This window comes from Plectrocnemia conspersa, unplaced genomic scaffold, assembly GCF_051122295.1.
Source record: "Plectrocnemia conspersa isolate PC_06_02 unplaced genomic scaffold, ASM5112229v1 ptg000002l, whole genome shotgun sequence".
NCBI classification, from domain to species: domain Eukaryota; kingdom Metazoa; phylum Arthropoda; class Insecta; order Trichoptera; family Polycentropodidae; genus Plectrocnemia; species Plectrocnemia conspersa.
The window spans coordinates 318,491-342,853 of record NW_028277166.1 but is presented as its reverse complement, the minus strand read 5'-3'; the positions used below and the strand labels follow the sequence as shown (position 1 = coordinate 342,853).

At 29.1% G+C, this 24,363-nt stretch overlaps 3 protein-coding genes across 5 annotated transcripts; all 3 read right to left on the bottom strand.

Moving 5' to 3' along the window:
* Positions 1 to 975: 975 nt before the first annotated feature.
* LOC148237227 (uncharacterized) lies at positions 976 to 5,393 on the bottom strand. The gene is made up of 6 exons (XM_088205454.1): positions 5,255 to 5,393; positions 1,992 to 2,219; positions 1,742 to 1,932; positions 1,399 to 1,527; positions 1,208 to 1,339; positions 976 to 1,143 (listed from the first exon to the last, which is right to left on the bottom strand). Exons 2-6 carry the CDS (start codon positions 2,215 to 2,217, stop codon positions 1,060 to 1,062), a joined length of 762 nt encoding a protein of 253 aa, XP_088061580.1. The 5' UTR covers positions 2,218 to 2,219; positions 5,255 to 5,393; the 3' UTR covers positions 976 to 1,059.
* A 1,841-nt stretch (positions 5,394 to 7,234) lies between these two features.
* Positions 7,235 to 10,784, bottom strand: LOC148237226 (uncharacterized). Its single transcript, XM_088206113.1, has 3 exons — positions 10,533 to 10,784; positions 7,554 to 7,757; positions 7,235 to 7,468 (listed from the first exon to the last, which is right to left on the bottom strand). Exons 1-3 carry the CDS (start codon positions 10,608 to 10,610, stop codon positions 7,394 to 7,396), a joined length of 357 nt encoding a protein of 118 aa, XP_088062239.1. The 5' UTR covers positions 10,611 to 10,784; the 3' UTR covers positions 7,235 to 7,393.
* Positions 10,785 to 12,401: 1,617 nt separating this feature from the next.
* Positions 12,402 to 23,750, bottom strand: LOC148237225 (uncharacterized). Of its 3 annotated transcripts, none has more exons than XM_088206110.1 (6): positions 23,420 to 23,501; positions 22,144 to 22,223; positions 16,926 to 17,109; positions 15,959 to 16,341; positions 13,216 to 13,389; positions 12,402 to 13,149 (listed from the first exon to the last, which is right to left on the bottom strand). In XM_088206110.1, the coding sequence occupies exons 2-6, from the start codon at positions 22,216 to 22,218 to the stop codon at positions 13,048 to 13,050; spliced, it is 918 nt and encodes a 305-aa protein (XP_088062236.1). In that variant the 5' UTR covers positions 22,219 to 22,223; positions 23,420 to 23,501; the 3' UTR covers positions 12,402 to 13,047. The 3 variants fall into 3 exon arrangements, with proteins under 3 accessions (XP_088062236.1, XP_088062238.1, XP_088062237.1); XM_088206112.1 differs by having other exon boundaries at positions 16,121 to 16,341; XM_088206111.1 differs by lacking the exon at positions 23,420 to 23,501 and adding an exon at positions 23,669 to 23,750 and having other exon boundaries at positions 12,802 to 13,149.
* Between the last annotated feature and the right edge of the window lie 613 nt (positions 23,751 to 24,363).

The window sequence follows — 24,363 nt, the reverse complement described above, 5'->3', positions numbered from 1 at the left end:
TGTTTGAAAATGATTTAGTCTGTGCAGCCTGCCACGATGCTATGCAAATAATATTAAACAGTCGATTGAGTCAACACTTTTGTTTAATAAAAAAATTTCAAATTTCAAGCATGAGTTCAAGCGCATGTTGATAGGAAACGTTTCAAGGAAACTGCACAATTATAATTGATTGGTTTGTTTTTTTTCTTCACGTGTGTATTAGACCTCGAAATATTGTTCGCTAGCACACCAATATGAAAAAATAAAATAATATATATAGAAACGAAACAAGTTGAAAACGGGAGTTTTAAAACTGCATTATCTGCTAGAAATAAAGATAAATTATTATAATTTTATACGTTTATATTTTTAAATAAAAACAAAATATCGCGATTTAATTAATTAAATTAACAAAATCTGAGTAATGATTAGTAAAATTTTATTGCTTAAGAGGTGTGTATAAATCATAAAGGGATTTTATTTAACAAGTGCGCAAAATATAATGTATCGCATAGTTCTGGACATATAATATTCTACCGGAACATATATTATTTGTAAATTATTTTGTATATTATTACTTTGGTTGTGAATTGCTCTTTGACAATTTCGATATATATTTTTTGCTAATAAAGAACCATTGGATTTTAAATCATCATACGTCATAGAAAATAACGATATGCCAGCCAAAAATAAAAAACTTTTGCTACCTTTTTGAGACAGATATGTCAAATTTCTAATATATCTTGCCGTGAAGGATGTTAACCAAAAATCCTGATCATTTCTATACGTAGTGAATGACATTAAAAATTTATGCAATATTTTGTAAATATTTTTAAGTTGCCATTAATTTGTGTTAATAAAAAAAGGTTTTTAAAGCGTTTTAACCATCTGTGAAAAACCGTTCGTTAAAATGGGACACCACCGTGAGAAACATTTTAACAGCTTAAGTTGTAAAGTACACGCTATACATCAGAAAAGAATAAAATATCCAAATAATAATAGTTTTATAATTTTATTAACAATAATATATACAAAAGTTACGGAATAAAATATTTACACACCTCGACTTGCATATTCAGCTCATAAACCTATTAGTTTGCTTCCTAAATTATTTAAGCTCGACGTCGTTTTCCTGGTGATCGACTTCAGAAAATCGACTGGAAACTGTAAATTTGCAATAGTTAGAAACTGATATCGATTTTGCATATGTATTATTTTTACGCATTACTTGAACGGCCTGACTCAGCAGATTGGCTACGCTTTCGGATCCGGAGACCAAAGCTCTTCCGACGCCGGCGAATTTATCTCCGTTATTTCCGTATTTTTCCTCTTCTGTGATAGTGTCGACTATCGGTTTTGGCTAAAAAAGTAAAACGGACTTAACTGATGCACTCTATCATCAAGGTTTGAGAAACATACCTGAAAAATTCCCGCGACGAAATTCCCTAAATTTTCCGTTATAGATTTTGTTTTGCTATCCAAGCTTTCAGTTTCTAAAATAGCCGACTCTAATTTTCTCGGACGTTCTTCGAAAATCCCCACTTGAGACTTGAACAAATAAAACATTAATTACTATATTTTACAAATACCAAATTTGTTGACCAAATATTGAAAAAAATAATACTAATTTATTTTAAGCCGACCAATTTGATCTGATGTTAGCATTTTTTAGTGACATCCTAAACTGTGAGCTTTTATTGAATGGCTAGAAAAATCTTGAATTCGTAGCAAGTTTATAATAGATCAGTATCGTATAACGTACTGTATAACTTTGGATTTGATTGGTTGCGCCGCTGAATAAGACGGCATGTTGATTCACAACGCTCTCTGCTCCTTCGGCTATCGTCCTAGCGCCTTCGTCTGCAGTTTTGAGGACTAGAGCGGTCGCTTCGTTTGCTACCTTACCGGCAGAGTTTACGCTGTCTCGTACAAAGGAAGTAGTAGCCGATAGCCCTGAGATAACGAAAGAGCTATAATCTTTACAAAGAACTTGCTAAAAAAATTAAGGTTACCTGAATTCAAAGCGTCTCCGACGGTGACTAAATTATCAGAAACCAAGCCGTTGACGGCCTTAGCATTTTCTATAGCAGTTCGGCTCAGACTGTCTAGATTTTGATTAGCTCTACTGACCACATCCGAGGTGCTGGGTATTTCTAGCTCTATTCTTATGGGTCCGTCCGTCGGAGCTGCGTTTGCTTTGCAGATGACCAAAATCAGGAGAAATCCTTTGAATGTCATGTCTGCAAAAACAAGCAAGCGATAAACGTAAACAAGTTGTTGGCTATTTTTAAATTGTGTTTATTTGCAAACACGATAATGGATTCATCATAAATGAAGCATTGTGAAAAAAACCAGTCCACCGTCTCAGGGTGAACTTCTGTTTTTTAAAGATTTTTTGTAAGCATCAAAACATATTTATTTTATATTGTTAGTAAACATGTATGGATATTAACTTTTCAACGAAACTATAACAATATTTTTTTTTAAATAAGCATAAAAATTCTTAAAAATAGAATTTTATTTATTTATTACAAATCTGACCATCATCACTTAAAGGTTTTATTTTAACATTTCATATACATATATACATCTACAATACATCAACTCAAACATACGCTCATATCTATACACATTATTTAGCAGACGCTAATGTTGAAAGTTTAAAAAAATAATTATGGAACACACTTAAAATAGATAAGGACAATTCCACATAATTTTTTCCATCTCCTCATAGCTATCGCTGAAAATATCCTTGTTGAACGTTGAACAGCTCTTTCAGGAGGATCGTTCTCAAGCGCTGACGCTCCGGCCGCATTGAATAATAATAAGGGACGCGATCACGACTCTCTAGGACACTCTTAAGTTAGCATCTGAAACTCGCTGAGCATTTAAGGATTGTCGACACTATCATTAGAAACTTAAAAAGTACTTCACTGAGCCTAGAAAAAAAGCACTGGTTTACAAATACGAACACAACACGCAATCTCTATTGAACATAGTATGTATTACTACGTATGGAAAACTTGAAATCATATAATTTTTAAACACATGTCAGAAAGTTTCATCGGTAAAAATATATATCTACCGGTGAAAATGTATTCTGATATAATTTCACTGAAATGACAAATATTAAAAAATATTTTAGAGATAGACTTAAGAATACTTTTTTACATTTTTTTTAAGGAGGAGGGGGGGCAAAAGTTGTCCAGTCAGAGGTCGTTTATTTTAATATCTTGCTTTCATTCAGATTCGTAGTATTTTATTAAATGACATGGGGGGGGGGGGGGTAAAGTCCTTACATGCCCCCCCCAATGACGTCTCTGGTTTGATTTTAGTTAATCATCAAGATATCCATCCGTGATATCAGGAAAATTCAGGAAAATCTAATCGGTAATGCTCGGTTGAAATCATTGATTATTATAATTACATAATAATCAATGATTTCGATACAGAATTGAAATTTTAATAAGCACTATGATTCATATGGAATACGAATCTTTAGGATATTAGTCACCGACTTATAGCACAACAGTATTTATAAGATTTATATTTTGACTCCGACTCCGATTCCGATATTTACCAACAACACGACTCCACTCCGACTCAAAAAAGTTTAATTTTATCAGGTATTTTTGGTGTTTTTCTACACGTTTAATATTCATACGCTATACACATTCATTATTACGCAATTAAAAATTCATAAATTTCATAATTTAAAAAAATGCTCGGAGTCGCTCATTATTCACGACTCCGACTCCAACTCCGGCCAAAACACCACGACTCCACGACTCCAACTCCGACTCCACAGCCCTGGTAAAAATGCTTCTATATTATATGAATAATTTATATTTGTTAATAAATTACATCACACTTCTGAAATGTATGTTTTTGTAGAAAATTAAACTATAATATTTTAATTAATACTAAATAGCAAATTATAAGTTTTATTATAAGAATTATCTACAAATTTAATTACATAAATACATACACATAAAATATAATATACAATTGGTAAAAGTGACCTCGAATTTAATTCAATAATATGGTTTCCATTATATCAATAGCGCACTATTTTATAGTTTATTTAGTTTTAATATATTTTTTCACTTTATTATTATATTCTGTACATTATTTTTCCATTACAGTATTTTTTATGAAAAAAATCGTTTATATAAATGTATTTGTTCTTGTTTCTTTCATATTATATTTTTAATTTTAATATACATAAAATGTATTTTACTTTAACTTTTTTTACCAAAAGTTAGTAATTCCGTTAATAGTAATATAAATATATTCAAAAACATTTTAAAGCAAAAGGTAGGTTTTTAATCAATCTTTTTATGTTATGCCTTTAGATTTAATTGAACTTAATGATTTTAATATAATATATATTAACTAATAAAAATGTGATTTAATTTATACTTTTATATATATTATTTTAATATATATTTGCCAATTTTTATATGTGAAAACAGATCGAGAACTTTATTTGCATTAATATTTCAATAGAGTATATGATTACTCAAATGCACAAATCGCGGATTCTCAATATCTTTTCTGTAGTTGAAAAAGATTTATATGTTGATATTCCACTACAGAAATACATAACCAAAAGCTTATTTTATTTTATAAAAGGCTTAGTCATAAATGTATCGTATATTTTATTTACGATATAATTTAAAGTATCAAGATATGTCAAATATAATCTAATATAATAATAAAATTAATAAAACCGCAAAATTTAAATCTGTGTGATAATACAATTGAAAACTTGCACATAATATTTTTAAATTATTGTAATACTAAATTACTAAACAATTCCAATTATTATTACATTATACAAATGAACTTTCATATGTGTAATGTAAAGTGTCATAAGTGTTATATGTTTAAATGAATATATTTTTCATGGTAATAAAGTTAAAAAAGTACATGTTATAAATCAGATTTAACAGATCAGAAAACAGACAAACTATTTCTAATGCACAACTTTAATTTTAAGAATTCATCTTAAATTTAATAATTGCTAACTATTTAAAAAAAAAATACATATCTGAGGTAAAGTTTTGTAATAATTGATGACATTGGCTTACATATTTTCGTATAAAAAATAGAAAACGTTTTTTATACGTACGCTTCAATGTTAAATGAAGCAAAATATTTTTGTACAATTATAAATTTATTACAGAAGATATTAATTACAATTCGGAAACACTAATTCTCGCGCCGATTTTCGTAAATCTAAAGCTTAACCCACATAATAATCACGTAATACCTAGTCACTGTATGATGATTTAAGAGTTGCGTCCTCCGTGGAAATTCCTACAGCACTGAAGTGTTGTGTCACACGAGATAACTCGTAACTGACTTTCACCGAACGTCCCCACTCCGAGGGTACAGGTTGTTTCGAAAACGATTCGATGTTTCGATGCACTCCGATCGAACTAACGAGCGACCTTCGATTGTTGACTATATGTACATATATTTACATTTTTAACACTTTGATTTATATGTGAAGTAAGCGACGAAAAGTAGTGGTGCAGAAAAAGCTCGTATATTATTTGCTGATAGTTCTACATGACCCTTTTTTATTCAATGAAGATTGTGACTGTATTGCAGAGGTATATAATTTTTTCAAGACGGAGACCGAGCTCAGACAGAAAAGACTGCAAAAGCAACCGCTTCCCCCTTCACGTCAGCCATTGATCCAGCTCGTTTCCGGAATCCAAAGTTCTTTAAATCGAAATAAATACCCAACACAAAAGTCAGAATAGATGCATCTCTATAAAATTCCGTAAAAAATGAATGACTTAATTGCAGATTTATTTATTATATTCATTTGTTCTAAATTAAATTAAGACCAGCGTGACCTAACATGTTACTCCAATGCATCACGACGGTAAAAAACAGTACATTGTATTATTACAATACACAAAAAATAATACATATGTTTTAAACGATCATAATAAACCGTACACAAACAGAGGTAGCGCAGTACTGACTTGACCAGTCAAGTTCTGGATATTTCTGTTTAAATATGTTTATATGCATATGGCTTGATTTTTATTTAATTAATTGTCGTTGGTCTAGTAAGTTAAAAGTAATTACAGAATCGATATTGCTTGTGAGGTATGTGTCTTATAAAAGGTATAATTATACTCACAAACGCAGTAAGAATTTTTTATCATTATATATGTACATATTATATATAATGAAGCGATGAAAATTCAATTGAGTCAAGAATTAAAAAGGCAATGACTATCTTTAAATGGTTAGGATTTTAGCACCTGTGTTTACTTATGTGTGGTTAATTGGAAAATGAAACCTAAGAACAATTAAGCGACTTTGCGATTGGGGTGTAGTTATTTTTTTCAAGTACGAAGCCAATGTCGAACGTTTTGGTTGTGCTTGCATAATTATTAATTATACGATAAAAATGCGCGAAAAGTAAATCAATGAAAAATATCAATTGTGCAATTAAAAATAGTGATTTGGTCGCTTAAATAATTCGCATATAATTATTATTATTTAAAACAATTAGTATTTCGTTGTTGAAATTAAACATGAATTGGCCTTCTGAGAAAAAAATCTTTATAATAAATTAAAGGAACCAAAATATTATACAATAAAAGTTAGTTTTGTTCAGAGATACAAAACTTTTTGTAACACTAAATTAAGTATATAAATATATTAGATAACATAAATTATATACAGACAGTTTAAAACGAAAAATTCAGGAATTATATTTACAATGTTAATCGAGCAATAAATATGATTATGATATAAAAAAATCAATAGTTTTGTGGGATGTCCATCCAGCTGCGTGGTTAACGCTGAAGTCACTCAAACAAAAAGTTCAAATTTATAAAAATAATAATTAAAGTTTTAATAATAAGACGATAATACGCAATATATTAATGAAAAAGACAATGTGTCTGATCTGCGTAAAAACCGCTATTGTTATCTACCCCGTGCATAAACGACTTTTAACAAAGTGTGTTCACTTATTCGAGGCATAAATATATTTCGTTAGTCGAATCTGCAAGGGATGCAATTGGCCAACCAATTTCTGCATCTCTGATTTGCCAGATACAACTCTAATATATAATATCTGACATTTGTCAGAGACAATCGCATGCATTGAGAGGAAACTTACCAGTGTTTTCTTGCTTCTATTTTGGCTGCAAAGTCACACCGCTTTTAAAGTTTTATATGAAAATATATTTTTATGTTTAAAAATAAAAAATAACATATAGTTATGTTAAAATTAATTAATTTATTAGATAATTAAGTACACGTCACATTTTTAAATACACTGTTCTGAGGCGCTACAATTTTTCGTTTAGAAATATCACAACTGCACTGTTTTAATTATATATTAAACATATATTTTATAATCAGTACGACGTTAATATTAAGCAGATATTTTCGTTCTCGTTGTCGCAGTATTCAATAGATTCCTGACAGCAGTCAACACTTGGATTGGAATCTGAAAAAATCATAAAAGTATTATTACTTGTGATTAAAATATACTATACTGATGTGGATCGTTTTAATCAGGTACGTAGCTATACCTCAAATATGCTGGTGATGACCCTTGAGAAGTATGAAGAGTCCGAAGGCGTCAATGAGGTAAGTTCCGGCCCTTGGTCAGAATCGGTCGTCTGCTCTTCAGTTTTGCTGGTGGTGGTCGGACTGGAGCTCTGCTTCGACCTGATGGAGGAAGCATCGATGTCTTCCGGAAGCACGGCGTTGAGGTGCACGTCGTCGGCGGTCACCTGAAAGACACGAGGAAGTCTTCCTATTGTGCAACGTTGCATTCGTCAAAAGTGAGAGCTGACCGTTGCGAAATGCCCCTCAGCGACGGGTGCTTTCCAATGCGTCAAATCAAAACAAACAACATTCTCACACATGAAGTGTATACAAAAATAATCGATTAAATATCAATAATAACACTTTTAACTATAAAACTTATTTTATATGTTAAATTATAGGCTTACTTGATCGTATAATTTTACAATTATATTACTCTATTGAAGTTTTTCATGAATGTTTTTTTTATATATATCATCGATTTTATTATAGACTTTAAAACTCATTATTTTTTAATATGTTTACTTTGCCAATAATAAATTATGTTTAATATCATTTTTATGATTTTATTATAGACTGATGCATTTAACTATATATTTATATTGTAGATATTAAGTTAAAAAAGTAAGTATCTGTTTTTTCTATTTAATTTTAACGACTACTTTATTAAAATATATAATTTATACTACCGTAAAAGAGCTGTATAAATTACAAAATAAATATTAAAAAATCAATTTATGACAAATAATTCATCAAAATCAAGTTTAATCTAATTTACGAAATCAATGGCGGATCAGCCTAAAGGCACAAAGCCAAGACAAGAATTGCAGGTATAGTTTTCCAATTTAAAATTAATTAAAATTCTAGCCAGTTAATAAACAAAGACAGATCACAAAAAAAACATACCTTACATACAACACAATTGAATCTATTGGTCAAAAATATTTTAGACAATGAAAGCTTTAGCCAAATTGGCTCACCGAGCGTGAGAAACATAATCTTATGCTATTATGTCATAAAACTTCGGTCAACCTTTTTGTCGTACCAACCGTTTGAGCTTTTTAGAGTACATAAAAATGAATACTTGGTGTGCATACACAAATCTGTTTGCAAAACAACACACCGACAGGTCGAGATGACTTTTTTTATGCCGCATGTGCACGATTCGGTCATAAATCTTAAGAAAATGTGCATCGAATTTTTTTAAATTTCAACGGTGGTTTGAAATTCTGCCAATTGTAGTTAAACCAGTATTTTTTCGTAGCATAAAACGTGGGCGAGCCCTAAATTTCTCTCCGGAGGGGCCATTTGCATAAAATGTTGATACATAGGGGCAAAATACTTTATTTTTTTATTACAAATCTTACCATCAATTGTCAATTATTTAGAACAGTTATGGTGCACACCTAAAATACGAGGTGTGATCAAAAAGTACGGTGAATGAATTTTTATAGCAGCAACTGCTGCCGCTACATTAATTTGAAGTAATAAGTCCGATAGCCTGATCCGTTGAGATAGTCAGTGTCAAGTTTAAATAAGCTGTGACTCGTTAGCCGGCTTCCAGAGGCGGAAGAGTGAGGTTATGTTTACCGTATCTGTCGATTTCGAACAATGCGTTGACTTTAATTTTTGATTTAAGTTGCAAAAAAGTGCCAAATAAGCCATGAAATGTTAAAATCAGTGTATGTCGATGGCAGTGTAAGGTCATTTACATCCCTCGACTTAAATTTAAAAATTAGTGTCTTAAATTTATATATTTTTAAAGCTTCATGTATGAAATATAACTATATGTCCAAATAATTAAAAATTAAGTGTGTCTTTATGATTGCAATTTCGCAAAAACTTCTGTAGAAATTTCAAGAAGTCATCATCATATATGAAAAATCCCACCTACGTATGAAAAAGTTCGTAATAAACTAAACAGTGTATTTCAAAAGATTTGACAGGCGAAAATGTATATAGTACAATTATTTTTTGGAATCTAAAAAGTGATTCGTAAACCTTTTTTAATTTTAAAATAGAAACTAAATACGCTATAAACTGAAATTAAATTATTAAGTCGTGAAATAATATATTGCTTATTTTTAATAACAAGTTCTATAATATTATTATAATTAATAATAAAAATCTTACACTCGATGCAAATAAAAATATTTGTCAATAATTCATTTATCTGCCCTTGTGACCTTAACGTGGATAATGACTCCTAATGAAGTTTAATTTACCACGAACGACCTTCAATCTCGAGTCTAAGCAATTTTTTAAATGACTCTTATCCGACTGAAAAAGGAAGCATTCCAACTGTCCAAAACTCGTTTTAAGTGCGTCATTATCTATCTCATTAGCCGTTTTTTTCTCCAATGACTAACTGACGAACTAAATCGATCTTTTTTGCTCTCGTTTATACTTTGGACTCGCTCTTTGCGTACAAGTGTGTCGTTTCATTTTTTGCATCCTATTGTAACAGTGTTTTCGAGTTTAACTTAACGGTTAAAAGTTCCGCGACTTTCAATTGACATTGTAAGGATTTAATATGTAATTAATCTATTAGGTCAATTCGGTCGTAGCGAGTACTGTACGTCTATAATCAATTGAGTAACACAGCCTTCGATCCGATACAAGTAATTTACACATTCTAAAAAAGCATTTCATTAGGTCGTTTATATATTTAATTAGTATAGAATAGATTTTTAATTATATTAAGCAATGTTTGCGTTTCTAAGCTTTCAAAGTTATTACAAAACTCTAACGTACAATGCCGTTAAAAATATTTAAAATAATAAATAAAATAAAATAAATAATATTGTTGTATTTTGTAAATCAGAACGGGCATTTGCAATTTAAGTATTATAATTTAAAAATATATTTCCCATCAAAATAAAATTAAAATATTAACATATAGTTAGAGTTATTTACTATTATTATTATTATTGTTTATCAATTATTATATAAAAACTCACCACATCTTTAGGTAGGGGAGATGCAATAATCACAGCGATTAGTGAAAATAAAGCAACGAATAAAATCGCCTTGTTCATTTTGGCCTTTTTAAGTTGTATTTAAAAAGAATAAGAAACTAGGACTTATGCAAGCTCTCGGTTGGGTGTCGATTAATTTCCTAATTCGTCGTCGGCGATAGATCTTGGCTTCTCGAAGAACGGCGAAACACTGAGGTTACCGTATACAGAGTGGAATGATCTCAGCGTTTGGTCGCAGGGGTCGTCAACCGCGGGTTGAAATCTCCTTCGAGCCAAACGAACCAAAATAAACAAAACACTCGCAAATCGTTACATAACGATCGCTGATGCGCAAAATAAATTTAATATGCAATGAAGCGGTTTCGAACCTCTTCGGGAGCACGAAAGTCGACTTTTCGTCACCCGCTTCCTTATCTTTGTCCGAGATTGCATTTGGATTATATTGTAGTAACAGTCGAGTTGAGAAACACCTGGCCGCGTTATGGAAAGTTATGTGAGAATTTTGATCGTATTGGCCTTTTACTTTCGTTCGTCACATCGATGACAGTGAAAATAGAAGAAACGCATTGCTGTATAATCGTTCTTACTTTATTATAAAAATACACAATATACGTTAAATAATAAGCACTACATTAAATAACCGGTAAATAAGTCAATAAGTATAAGAAAATGTATGAAATTCTCAGAAGATATTTATTAGATTCGAACGGTCGGTCAAGCGCGAAACCCGTTCTAAAAATTATGTTACATTGAAGAGTTCTTTATATAAAATAATATTATTGTTTCACATTAGTTGTCGATTGCTATGCAGAGTTAGAGAAAATTCTTATTTCGATAAATAGGCAAAATATAGTAAAGCAAATAACTCATTAGTCATAGTTTTTCATATTTGTTTTTTATATATAAATATATAATACAATTATGTATTTATTGTGTTGTATTATTCATTAACTTATTATTTTGTACAGATCAAGAATAGCCCTTTAGTTATCAAAAATTTTATTTCGGAAAATATTAGATATTTAAAATAATGCATTTTTGGACAGTATGTTCTTCAGGTACAAGTTTCTTCAGCAATTTTTAAACATAAAATAAATAAAAGGAGCGGAACATTGCCTTCAAAATCGCCCACTTTTTAAATAGTACTTTCACAATAAACATTATTATTGAAAGGGACAGGTTGTAGTTTTTTGACGCGGTGTCAAAATTTGTTTGCAAATTATTGTCGACTTTATTGCTTTTTGAACGTTTAACAAATATTAGAAATGAGATGAAATATTAAACAAATGTTAATTAGTAGCAGTAAATTTAAGTATTCCATCTAAAAATTCAGATCCTAAGAAAGAAACAAAAAAATAACGAAAAATCAACTACAGCACAAGCTGAATTATATCAATTTAATGTTTTTATAGATTTTATTGTCAGTAATTTGCCAACTGGATTTAATGCAGCAAAATAAATAAATAATATATTCAGTTTCAGGCGGTTATTCCTAAAAGAAAATCTAGAAAAAACAGTCACGTCAAAAGCAATAATATCGTGTCGACGCCGACGCAGTGGGAACGCTCGGTAACGAGCGTTCTATTGCTTTTACCCTTCTTACCCGTTGGGTCCAGGACGTCAGGGCTTCTCAACGACTTGTCAAACAAGCATCTTTTCGTCGATAGTAAAAAAATATCTTGGATGGTGCTCAACTATTTTCCATGAGCAACATAACTGTTTTTATTTCAAATAAATGTTAAATGTGGCGGCGTTCTGACAGTTCCAGTGTTGCCACAGCATAATTATTGTTTTTATAACGGCCATCATGACGCATTCATAATGGTTAAATTTGTAATAAAAAAAAATATAATTAAAAAAGTTTATTTTTAATAATATCAAGAATTATTCAATATTTTAAACTTAACATATGAATATTTTTTTCAATATTGCATTATTTATTAAATTGTCTGGACATCAACATGGAACATCATAAAATATTTTAAAATACATATGTAAAAAGATTATATGATGTTTTATATAATATAATAAAAATAATTCCACGGAAAGTATCTTAGAAAACGGTCTCTAAATCATTGAATGAATTAATTTTGTTATGAGCATCTACAAACATTGAATTGTGTTGTATTATGGCCAAAACATTTTATAAGCGGTATATAGTATAGGAAATAATTAATTTTAATATGTCGCTTCTATCTATTTAAAAATAAATTAAATTTTATTAATGCGGTTTATTATTTAATTTGAATTGTTTTTTATATGGTATTATTATTGCTTTATTATTCATAGATCCACAGATATTTTGCCTATTTATTTATATTTATATATAACTGCATATATTCAAACATAGATGTCGGTAGTATGCTATGAAATTTTTTTTCAATAATAGATGTCGCTAGTATCGCAGTGTCGCTTTAAACTCATACGCTCGGTTGAGCGCGAAAATTTGAATTTTAATATTTTAGATTAATCATATCAAAATTTCAAGCGATACATTTTAAAATACTGTAGAGGTCTTCTCCACGACTAGGTTCGAGGGTTTCGTCTTGGGAATGTTATTCAAAAACTGATTGACAGCACTCAATGTCGAAATTGGAATCTGAAAAAACAATTTTACTATGAAGATCAATCCTATGAAGATTGACCCTTAACTATTGCGACTTACGTTAAATATATCGTTGAAGAACGAGTTTCTATTCTTTCCGTCAGGATCGCTCCCCGACTGTGATGATGTCGGAGAAGAAAACAATTGAGATAAGAAACTTCCGGGGTTATTGAAAGATACTTCCTTGTTAACGGTTGCAGGTTGATCGTTTCTTACTTCTCTATCTTCAGCGGGCTGCAACGAATAATTAAAAGTGTTTAATACGTATCGCATAATATATTAGTAAAATGTTATGTATTTTTAATGAGTTTATATGTGAACATTTATATGTACTATATTATTTTTTTCATTAAGTAAAGCGTAAATGTACAAAAGTACTGCTGTAACATAAAATGCGTTTCAGTACAGAAACAATACGTCAACAATATTCTTTTACATTTATAAAAAACAGAATCGCATTTTGATATATTTTTAATTCATTTAAATCTGAGTCTTTACCATATATAATAAAAAAAAAGACAAACACAAAATAAAAATCATCACAAAAAACTGGTGTTTTCATAATATATTACTGTAATTAGTGTTTTGCTGGAATATAATATAAGTTTTTTGCTACAACCGTTTTATCGTTTTTTGCTGCTACTTGTGGCACATATTATTTCGCTAAATAATCAAGCGTTAAAGAATAGATTTTCAGCTTATAAAATTATTACACTATTAAATAAATAAAATAGAAAAAAGTAAATTTAACATAGGCAAGAAGTAGAAACAAGTTAAACGCGTCGCTTTAATCGTGTTAGTGTCATTTTATTCATGCATAGTACAATCATAATTTATTATTTTTTGTTAAATAAGTGTTGTATGTATAGGATGAAAGATGTTACTAGTGGTGTTATGTTAATGAATGTCAAAGAGGTTATAAAAAAATGTTTACAATTAAATTCAATGGCGGATATTAAATGAGCGTTTATTATAAAAACCAATCCCATTAGATCATTAATAGACCCCACATATCCGTATCTTATGTTATTCCGTCAACCACCTGAATCTATCGTAAATTTAAGTTTTTTTATTATTTTTCCATAATTATTTAATAATAATAATTAATATTAGGGACTGAAAATATTTCTGAGGCTGTCAAAGACGAATACTACGAAAAAACAATGGAATGATTTAATCGACAGATTCGAAAATTTCAAGATGAAAAAAAACTTTTAGTCAAGTTTACGCACCTGCGTGAGAATTTAAATATTACGCTATTAAATCATATATAGTCGGCAGGTCAATAGTATTGTTTATCATACTATTCGATAAAAATAAGTGAGCTTAGCGTGCATAGAAATACACGAATGCAAAACAGGTTGAAATGATTTATTCATGCCGCACATGCACAATTCGTTCATAATTTCAAATTGTCTAATTTTAACGGCGTTTTTAAATTCTGTCAAACGACGTTTGTGGCGTCATAAACGCAACGGTCTCACATAGATCAGTAATGGTCGTAGCAGCAAAAGTGAGTGAGCCCTAAGTTTCCCTCTGCAGGGGTCATGTGTATACAATTTTTTTACCCAGCTCTAACATCTAGTTTGCACTTCAAGTTTCAGACGAAATAGAAGGCAGAAGCAACCGCTTCTTTTTCACGTTAAACCTTGTTGCAGCTGGACATCCCGAATCCAAAGTTTTACTGTTTTTTAGGACGCAAACACGAAAAGAGGGCTTTATGAATATTTAAACTAAAATATATAAACTGTACATGAACATTATTTAAATTGTTACACTATAATTATTAGCAACATACTTTGTCTAAAATACAAACTAATTTAAAAAAAATAGATTTCGCGTAGAAAAATAGTTTTATCTTGCTCACAAAGCAACTAAATTTATCAAATAACAGAAAGCATAAAATATTGTGATAATAAATATTGTAATCTAAATAAGTAGTTAATATAATCGAAAATATTAGTAAAAAGACAGTAAATTTAAGAATATCCGGAGAATACATAGTCTGCAATAAAAAAAGCATTTACTAAAATCGAGCAAAAGTAATTTTAAAATTGGTAATATTCATTATAATTTATGTTATGGTTTTTTTGGTACATGCCCATTAAAAGTTTCTTGGACCAAACCTAACGAAAACTCCCATACGATCTTTCGGAGATGAGACTGCGTGGAAAAAACAAGATATGTACAATTAAAAGCATCTAAATGACTTTACTGGTCCTTCGATCCATGTTTAAACAACTGTATCACGTGTGTTAAGATCACGCGAATTATAGTAAGAAACCGACGATTTTTCTTTAAGAGTAGAAGTTAAACAATATTAAAATTTATTTAAAAACGGCGGTAAACTGCTAGTGATTAATTGCTGGCGATAATTTTTCCGAATCCCTAGAATAGTTTATAATAATATTCGAATATTATTACTACGCGTAAAATTTTGCATTAAATTGTTAAATTTGGACTTTAAAAAGGAAATGAAGCATTTTTATATCATTATAAATAAAAAATGTTTATGTACATTCTTTAATTGTTATTAGAATATATCACTAGCCGTGGATGGTAAAGCCTTTTATACGATTGCATTACATATTTAACTTAAACATTAATCTTTTATTTTTCAAGAACAAGATTAATTATTTGAGTTAATGTTATATTTATTTCAGTCTGGTCTGAAACATGGGACATGGAACTGAAGAATTGTGAATTTTCTTGAATTGAGTGATATGTTTTTATTAGATTAGATTCAGGTATTTGACGAAACAGAATATCCAGGTTCTAATGATAGAAAGAATGCAGTTTTTACCGAAGCTTTCAGATCTGTCAGCTCTCCAGCATCCTGCGGTGCTTTAGCTTGGTCGCGAAGATTGAAAAACTTATCGAACTTAACCGGTCGACCCCTAACTGTGTACGTTTTCTTAATTTTGTTTTCAGTTTCGTGTGGTGGCGGCTTCTCCACTTCGGCTACCTTTTCCGGCTCTTTGTTTCCTCCGACCTTCTCTACGATTTTGAACGACCCTCGATCCGAGACCCCTCCAGCCATGGACGCGCCAGAATTAGCTGACCCTGCCGAGGCCGCTGAGTACAATCCTCCGACGGCTTTGGGTTCATCGCCCGAGGTCAAAGTGCCCCCGAGGCCGGCAACGGCTTTCACGTTACCTCCTGCTGTAGCTCCGGCGTATAGTTGACCTGAAAATAAAATAAAAACAACCCAATCAGAAAGGGTTAACAAAGCCTCAAACGTTACAAGTTATAAATGAGTCCGTCTGCTTTGGAATTAATCTGTTCAATATTAATAAAAGTGAGTTGATATTTTGATGTCTAGGAAAATTTATCGCCCGCAATCCACGGCCAGCAATTAATTACTAGCAATTTACCGCCGCGTTAATTGATCACATAAACAATTTATAGTCTACAAGCGATCTTTAGCAAATTTTACCGTCTAGAAGCAATGAAAAAAAATGGACAACTGTTACAGTGAAGTTATATTTTCAATATTATTAATATAATTTGACTAACTAGGATAGTTAAAATGTTACAAACAATTTAATTATAATTCCACTAGGCAATATCATTAGAACTGTATTTATTTACTGCGCAGGTGGTAAAATAACACCTTTTTGAATTTAAAATGACTAATAAATTATATGTATTGCCTGGCGATAAAATATGCTAGCGATCATTTGCAGGTTATATATATAACTGCTAGTGATTAATTGCTGGCGGTGAATTGCGGGCGATAAATTTTCTGTCGCCCTTATGCTGGTACTCACCTCCGAGTTTTCCGCTTCTCTGCAAAACGCCATTTAATCCAGCGGCCGCTTGTTGACCGAATGGTGTCCCAACTTCGGCGTGCAATCCGCCTCCATTTTCTAAAGCGTTAAGGCCGGCTGCTCCGTGAAAGCCAAAGAAGTTGAATCCCACTTTTCCATCTTTAAAGAAGATCAGCGGTGGTGTCTGCGATTGAAAAAATGATGTAATTTGGAAATATGGTGTGCGAAAAATGATTTCTTCACTTAAAACGAAATACCGTGGGAGACCATTTAACAAAAAATTATAATTAATATTCACGTGTACTTTTTAACGTTTCTTCAAATTATAAATAAATAAAAATTCAGTGATACGCGTGCACTCCAAAAATCAACTGCATGGGCAGTGGGAGAGGTTCCATTTGTAGTTTTAGTGCAAAAAGTTGGAATATGTCATTAACCCACGCGTTTGTATTTACATATTCGCGCTACACGTGTGGAATCAAATATATTTGATTTTGAGTATTAAAAAAAATATGTTTTCTTAAGCAATGTAATTTTAAAATTACCATCATCAAATAAATATATATAATAATTCATGTACTTTTATATTGTATGTATATTATTTATAGCAGTGATTTAACAAGGTTTTAGAAGTAATTTGCAATACTTATTTAATCACTGTTTCCCAAAAATTAGTCACGAAATACGAAAGTTTAGTTTAGTATTATATGCATGTGCTTACTGTAAAATCTTAAGAACTAAAAAAATATATTATTATGACTCATGATTCGACTTTCAATGCAATGACGGCTATACAAAAAAGTCATTAAAACGAACTACATTAAAAAAATTCATTAAAACAAACTGCAGTAAAAAATTAAGAATATATTTTTTTGTCATTAATATGTCATTGAATTTTTTAGGACACGATTACTGCAATACTTTCAATTATATTAACATAAAACTGATTTTATAAATATTTCAGAAAAGTTCGTTAGTCAGCATGTAACTTTATTTAAAAAACGTTTTAAAATTAAAATATATTTTCACATTTTTTGCTTTTTATGTAGACTTCCACAGCGTTTAGAACAATATACATATTATACATATAATGTTTTTTACTTATTATTTTTTCAGTTTTATATGTTAATGTATTACTATCTGGGTACTTCAAAATATAAATATCGACCGCCGTACAGGTACGGCGATACCGCTCAAAGGGTTAATCTGCTATCTTGTTTCAATATGGCGGTATTCAGAACATTAGAAATGGTATCATCGTTTACAAATATAAATTGAAATACAATTAAAATTATATATATATGTATTTTTAATTTCAATTTCATTAAAAAAATCATAGAGAAAAAAATATGAGGTCAAAAATAATTTGTTATATAATAGAAATTTAAAAAAATAGCTTTTTTTAAATATCTTAGATAAGTTTATTAGTCAACTTAATCTGCTATCTTGCTTAAAAATGGTGGCAATTAAAAACATTAAAAAAATTAGAGGATACTGTAAAGAGGTAAAAAATATATTCAATATTTTTAATTACAATTAAATAAAATTTAAAAATAAATACTAAAAAAATGCTTTATATAAAAAAAATCGTAATTCCGTTTAAAAAGCATTAAAATGTTCTTATATATATATATATATATATATATATATATATATATATATATATATATATATATATATATATATATATATATATATATATATATATATATATATATATATATATATAAATAAAAACTTTTTATATGGAATATTACGAAATTTCAGGAAACTTTAAATTTTAACTTCCGCAGTTATGGAAGTTAAAATTTATTTCATAAAAAAATCTTTTAAATATCTTAGCCATGTCCGTCTGAGCCACCATCTTGTTTTAAAATAGCGGCTATTTAAAAAAATAAGTAAGTGTAGATTAATTAAAAAAATCCAATAGAAAAAAAAGCATTAAAAAAATGTTTTTTTCTTGAATGCTTAAAAATTTTACTCTTCTAAATAATAATGATAAATTTATATATATATATATATATATATATATAAAATTTACTACATACATATATAGTAAATTTTATGACTAGTTGTACGAATTGTTGAGGCTTTTTACCTTATTGGTAATCATAATAAATTACATGATTTAATTTAAAACCTACATGTTTATGTTGAAAACGTTAATTTCATAATGCATATGTGTAAAATATAGTGGGAAATTGTTGTATTTTATAATAGCAAACTATTTAAAATAATAAAAAAAAAACATAAAATTAAATTATATCAATTAATTGCATATTCAATTATGTAGTTATTAAAAAAAATATTATACGACTTAGTAATATAATACTATAAAATTATATCGAATACGCACCGATACTGCACAATAAAGCGTTACAAGGCTTAATCATTTATCCATTTTTAAATAATCTTTACGCATAGTATCCTATGAATAATTTAGTAAACCATTGTTTAAATTAATGACCGGTTCTACTTTGTCTTTTAAAAATATGATATCATCAAAGTATTTGGAATATTCATGTTTACCGCAAAGGTTTAACCGTGACTTTAATTATTTATGCGCTTAATAACTATTTATTTCCTGATCGAAGTCGCGAACTACTGAATCGATCTTTGCAAATTGAAATCGAATTATCTCACGACACACGTGTGGAAGGCATTAATGATTTTCATAACAAAACGATGAATATAGAAGCTTTTGTATATGGTTAATGCGTCAGTAGTTAATCTGACCTCGATAATCATGTAAATTAATTACGATTGCGTTCGAATGATGAATTAATTACTATATGATGTATACAACTATATGCTTATTAAGTTATTAAGATTTTATATATTAAGTCTTTAAAATATTTTGACAGACTATACTATAAATATTTAACTTAAGGAATAGCCTTGGTGTTAATGCAAATTCTGATTAAAACAATTATACCAGTGACAGCTTCTCACATTATGGTCGAACATTGTGATAAATTACCGTTTCGAAGAATTTTAATTTTAGCAATAGACGCGAGGTTTTACCGCTTATGAACGTTTGGTTAAAATTAGCTAAATTTAACCGGTGTTAAAATAAATAAATTAAAAACAAATTATTTTATATTGATAATTAACTGAGGTGATTATAATATATGAAAAAAACTTTATAAGTTGAATTTAATTAGTAGCATTTAAATGAGTTTTCAGATGGTTTTAAAAAATAAAAAAATTAAATTTTCAATTGTTTTTTTTTGAAACGCTCATACACAGAATATTTCAAATAAATATGTATATGCCATAAAATCACAGTAATCTCAAAAATCATACTTTGAAAATATGAGCTTTTCGAAACAATAAATCAGGTTTGTTTCTATTTTTTTTAGTAATAATTTATAATTTTATTTATTTACATCAGAGGCTGTGGAATATAAGTACGATGCTAAATCGTAATATTTGTAATTAATGTCGAAAATACAAGTTGAAGTTCACGACTTAACTCATTTATTTTTTTATGAAGCCATTAAGACACATTATCTATCATTAAGCATTTTTGGCTCCTGTACTTTTTACTCTAGGATTCTTTTAACGAAGCTACGAATTAAAAAAATGTTTGTCGCTATATTGAAATAAGCTGGCTAACGAGCTCAGTTCAGAGATTAACAATATATATTTTTTAAATAAGTTTTATATCGATATAATTAAAACTACTGCACTTATCGTGTCCTCTATTTTTTTTTTTAATATTATAAAACATTTTTGCCCTCTTTTACTTTTTTCTCTAAGATTTTAAGTAATTTTGAACAAAAGGCTGATTAGACTGACTAACGAATTCAAACTAGATGTAATATTTAAAGAATCTATTTTAAAATAAATTTCATGTTTATACAGTGGCTATTCGTAGACTCACATAAATTTTAATTTATTCAGGGTTGAGAACCATACTAGACGATTCCATCGCGAATATGCCGCCCCCAAGCATGTGCCGCCTGGGGCGGCCCGCCCCCTCCATCTCCCCATAGCTACGCCGCTGTGTTGATATGATTTAAACTACGGTAGTTATAGTGAATATTTATTAGGAAATATTCGCAATAAATTGTAATATCCTCTCAGAGTAAACAAGCAGTTTGTCGAAAAACATGAAATTACAAAAACCCTATCAAATCACTTAAGCGTTGATCAAAAATATTTTTATTACCTTTTATATGTTTCCTTTTTACTATAAAAATTTTTAAAGGAGTAAAGAATTTTTCTCATTTTTGAATTGCCGCCATTTTAAAATAATATGGCTGTAAAAACGATCCATTTTTACCATGACGATTTTAAAACGCCAGTTATCAGATTCTGAAAAAATCATATAAATGACCCAAGAATGTAAAAAAAATTCTGTTTATAACGTTTTTAACCTCGCTTTTTTTTGAAATTTTGAATACTCGCTATTTTGAAACAAAATGTCGGAAACTGATTTTGAGAATAACTTTCGTGTTAATATGATTTAAACTAGGGCAATTTTTTTGTAACCACACAACAATGTTAAAAAAACAATTTTAATTTAATAATTATTTTAAAATATTCTTACTTTTTTTTTCTACATTTTTTTAAAGAGCTAAAATTCTGTGCTTTTTTAATAGCTGCAATTTTGAAATAAAACTGCGGATCAAGCCGCAACCAACTTAACCGAAATATTTATAAGGTCTATTTATAGAATATGTCTCATATGCATATGATTTAAATCGTGTCCTTAAATCACACATAAATGATTAAAAATTTAGTCAAATTAGTTAAAAATCATATTTTTAACTAATTTGACTATATAAATAGAATATATTATATATTTTATTTATTATTTTTAACCAATATTTTATTTTTAAATTTTCGCAAAAAATTTTTCATAAAAAAAATTAAGTTGCAATAATTAATTTATCTAACGATTAAGCGTTAGGAAGATTAAGAATATGAACGGCGTAAAAGGGTATCAGCGATTTTAAACTACTTTTTGTAACTAATTGATACACTTGAGTCAGTTTTGGAACGAAATTTTCCCTCTGTCTCATTGATATCGAATCAAAATAATAGTGCTAAAAATATTTTTCACGTATGAATAACTCATTTTTGCGAATCCGCGTCCGACCATTGTCTATTAGGCGTAACGAACTATATACGATGCTCGGAAATCATAATGGGAATTCATTACCGGTTTGTCACGATAATGGGATTTTCCACACATAATCCAGTATCTCACCTCTGTGGCCGCAAAAGCCTCAACGAAGACGCTCGAAATAGCAACGATCGCTGCGAATGCTTTGTACATCTTCATGGCCTCTAAAAAAAAAACAAGAAATTCAACCGATATTAAGGAACCCCAACTATCTTATCCAATTTATTTGAGTTAATCGAAAGGCCTTCGCACCGAAGAACCGCATGGTTGCTTCGAAAATCTACGTAATTAATAAATAATTGCAACTTATAACCCTGAACGACCAATTTTTATATTGAACGAATCAGAGTCCAATTACTCCTGTGTGTTTGAATTTTACTTCAACAAATTGCGTCTGATTCTCAGAAATGGATCGCATAAGCAAAAAATTGGAATCGTTCGTTTGGAACATGTAGTCTTTTTATAGTAATTCAATCAAGTGCGAATATTCATGCTTGTATTATATAATGTTATTGTTATACCTATTATAAAAATAATTAGATTAACAATACTGTACAATGCTTTTGAGTTATTTCGTCCAAAGCTATCATAACTCGATTGATATGTTGAATCATCAAATTGCTTTTCATGCTATTAACGTTTCAACGTTTTTCAAAACTTTTACCTTAACAAAATATTTTTAATTACATTTTTATGATTGTTTATAATATACTTTGCTACGTAGTAATAAATTTGAAGCTAAGTTGAATATTTTAATTATTATTGGTGATTATTTTACTAATTGTATTTTTTTTTTTCAATTATTATAATGATAAATCTGTCTTTGTAATAGTCGTAGTACTTTTTGCGACTACTTGTGTTATGGCTTTATGAATTACTTTGCCTGAATTATACTTTATAACATTAGTTAATGAATCATTGTGGCAAAATATTTTAATCAAGTTTAATTCAAGTAAAAATATATATTTGATAGCACAAAATATACATTTTTTTAATGAAAATATTAAGCAATAACATAAACATTACTTTTAAATAATTTTAAAATTTACTATACATCATAGGCTATACCTATTATTATTAAAAATGCAATTAAAAATAGTTTTGAGTTTTCATTCAATAGCAAAAGTGTTGATATAATGAATTATTTTTTGCAACTATCAGTGTAATTTTCTAAATCTATTTATCCTTTATAATAATCTGACTATGAAAGTTCAGAAAGAAGAATTTTAAACTCATACAACGATTTAAATAATTCAACCATAGCCTTAAAATGTTATTGACTCTGCGTTTTATTTTTTTTATTAAACTATTTATTAACTTTTTTGGGGTTTGCAGGCTATCCGACAAATCATAAGCTCACCTGTTATATCCAACTGTCTGTGATACTGTCTCAATCGGTACTGACCGCGAAGGCTATTATGGAATGCTTAAATACGACATCCTACTATTCTGTATTATTACATACATATTTTTATATTTTAACTACATTTATATGATACATAATTGAATAAATTCCAATGACAATAGACTTTATAATAAAAAAATAATATAGTACATCAAGAAGATACGGTTTTATAAAAAAAAGTGCTACAAAATATGAAACACTTACTTGATGTCGGTTGTTGAAAATCGATAACAAAAGCTATAATGACTTTGATCGTTTACGTCTTACTATGAATGTGAACTGTTATTGTTTAACGATCTTCTTAAATTATTTTAATACCGCTTAGAATTAATTTTGGTTCACGAGGAAAAACGCTGACAAATCATCGGTGATTCGATAAACTGGTTTTTAAAAACAATTTTTTGCTTCATTACGCATTAAGTTTGCAGTGCTTCTTTTTTAATATATTTACATTAAGTCAATTGTCATTAATCTTCTATTAAATTCATAATATTTGTTTCTCTGGAATTGAAAAAAAAAAAATTAGCCAAGTTTCGAACCACTTTTTTATAAATTAATTATATTATTTATATTCAATTGATGTTCCATGTTTGTATGGTTAGAATTGTAAATTATCAATTTGCGATAGGAATGTCTTATAGCTTGTACATATTTTTATTTGGCAAAGAATAGCTATTTATAATTATATTATTGCTTATAATTAATAAGTCATATCAACGGTTTAAAGTGTAAAATTGCTAACTAAATATTTGACAACTTTACAGGAGGAACAAGAAACTAAATAGGCATTTTGCAAATAGGAAAATAAAACAATATCTCAAATTTGTAGTGTTTAATTGAAGACAACAATTTTTTGAGCACGTGTATTTCGATTAAAGGTACGAGGTGACGTTATTAGG

Coding starts and splice junctions, on each gene's coding strand:
- LOC148237227 (XM_088205454.1), bottom strand. CDS start 2,217: ATGACATTCAAAGGATTTCTCCTGATTTTGGTCATCTGCAAAGCAAAC. Junction 1,340..1,398: donor TCGTCGCGGGAATTTTTCAG/GTATGTTTCTCA, acceptor TTACTTTTTTAG/CCAAAACCGATAGTCGACAC. Junction 1,144..1,207: donor TGCTGAGTCAGGCCGTTCAA/GTAATGCGTAAA, acceptor GCAAATTTACAG/TTTCCAGTCGATTTTCTGAA.
- LOC148237226 (XM_088206113.1), bottom strand. CDS start 10,610: ATGAACAAGGCGATTTTATTCGTTGCTTTATTTTCACTAATCGCTGTG. Junction 7,758..10,532: donor CTCCCCTACCTAAAGATGTG/GTGAGTTTTTAT, acceptor CGTGTCTTTCAG/GTGACCGCCGACGACGTGCA. Junction 7,469..7,553: donor TCATCACCAGCATATTTGAG/GTATAGCTACGT, acceptor TGATTTTTTCAG/ATTCCAATCCAAGTGTTGAC.
- LOC148237225 (XM_088206111.1), bottom strand. CDS start 22,218: ATGAAGATGTACAAAGCATTCGCAGCGATCGTTGCTATTTCGAGCGTC. Junction 17,110..22,143: donor AGGCTTTTGCGGCCACAGAG/GTGAGATACTGG, acceptor TTTCAATCGCAG/ACACCACCGCTGATCTTCTT. Junction 16,342..16,925: donor GAGAAGCGGAAAACTCGGAG/GTGAGTACCAGC, acceptor TTTTATTTTCAG/GTCAACTATACGCCGGAGCT.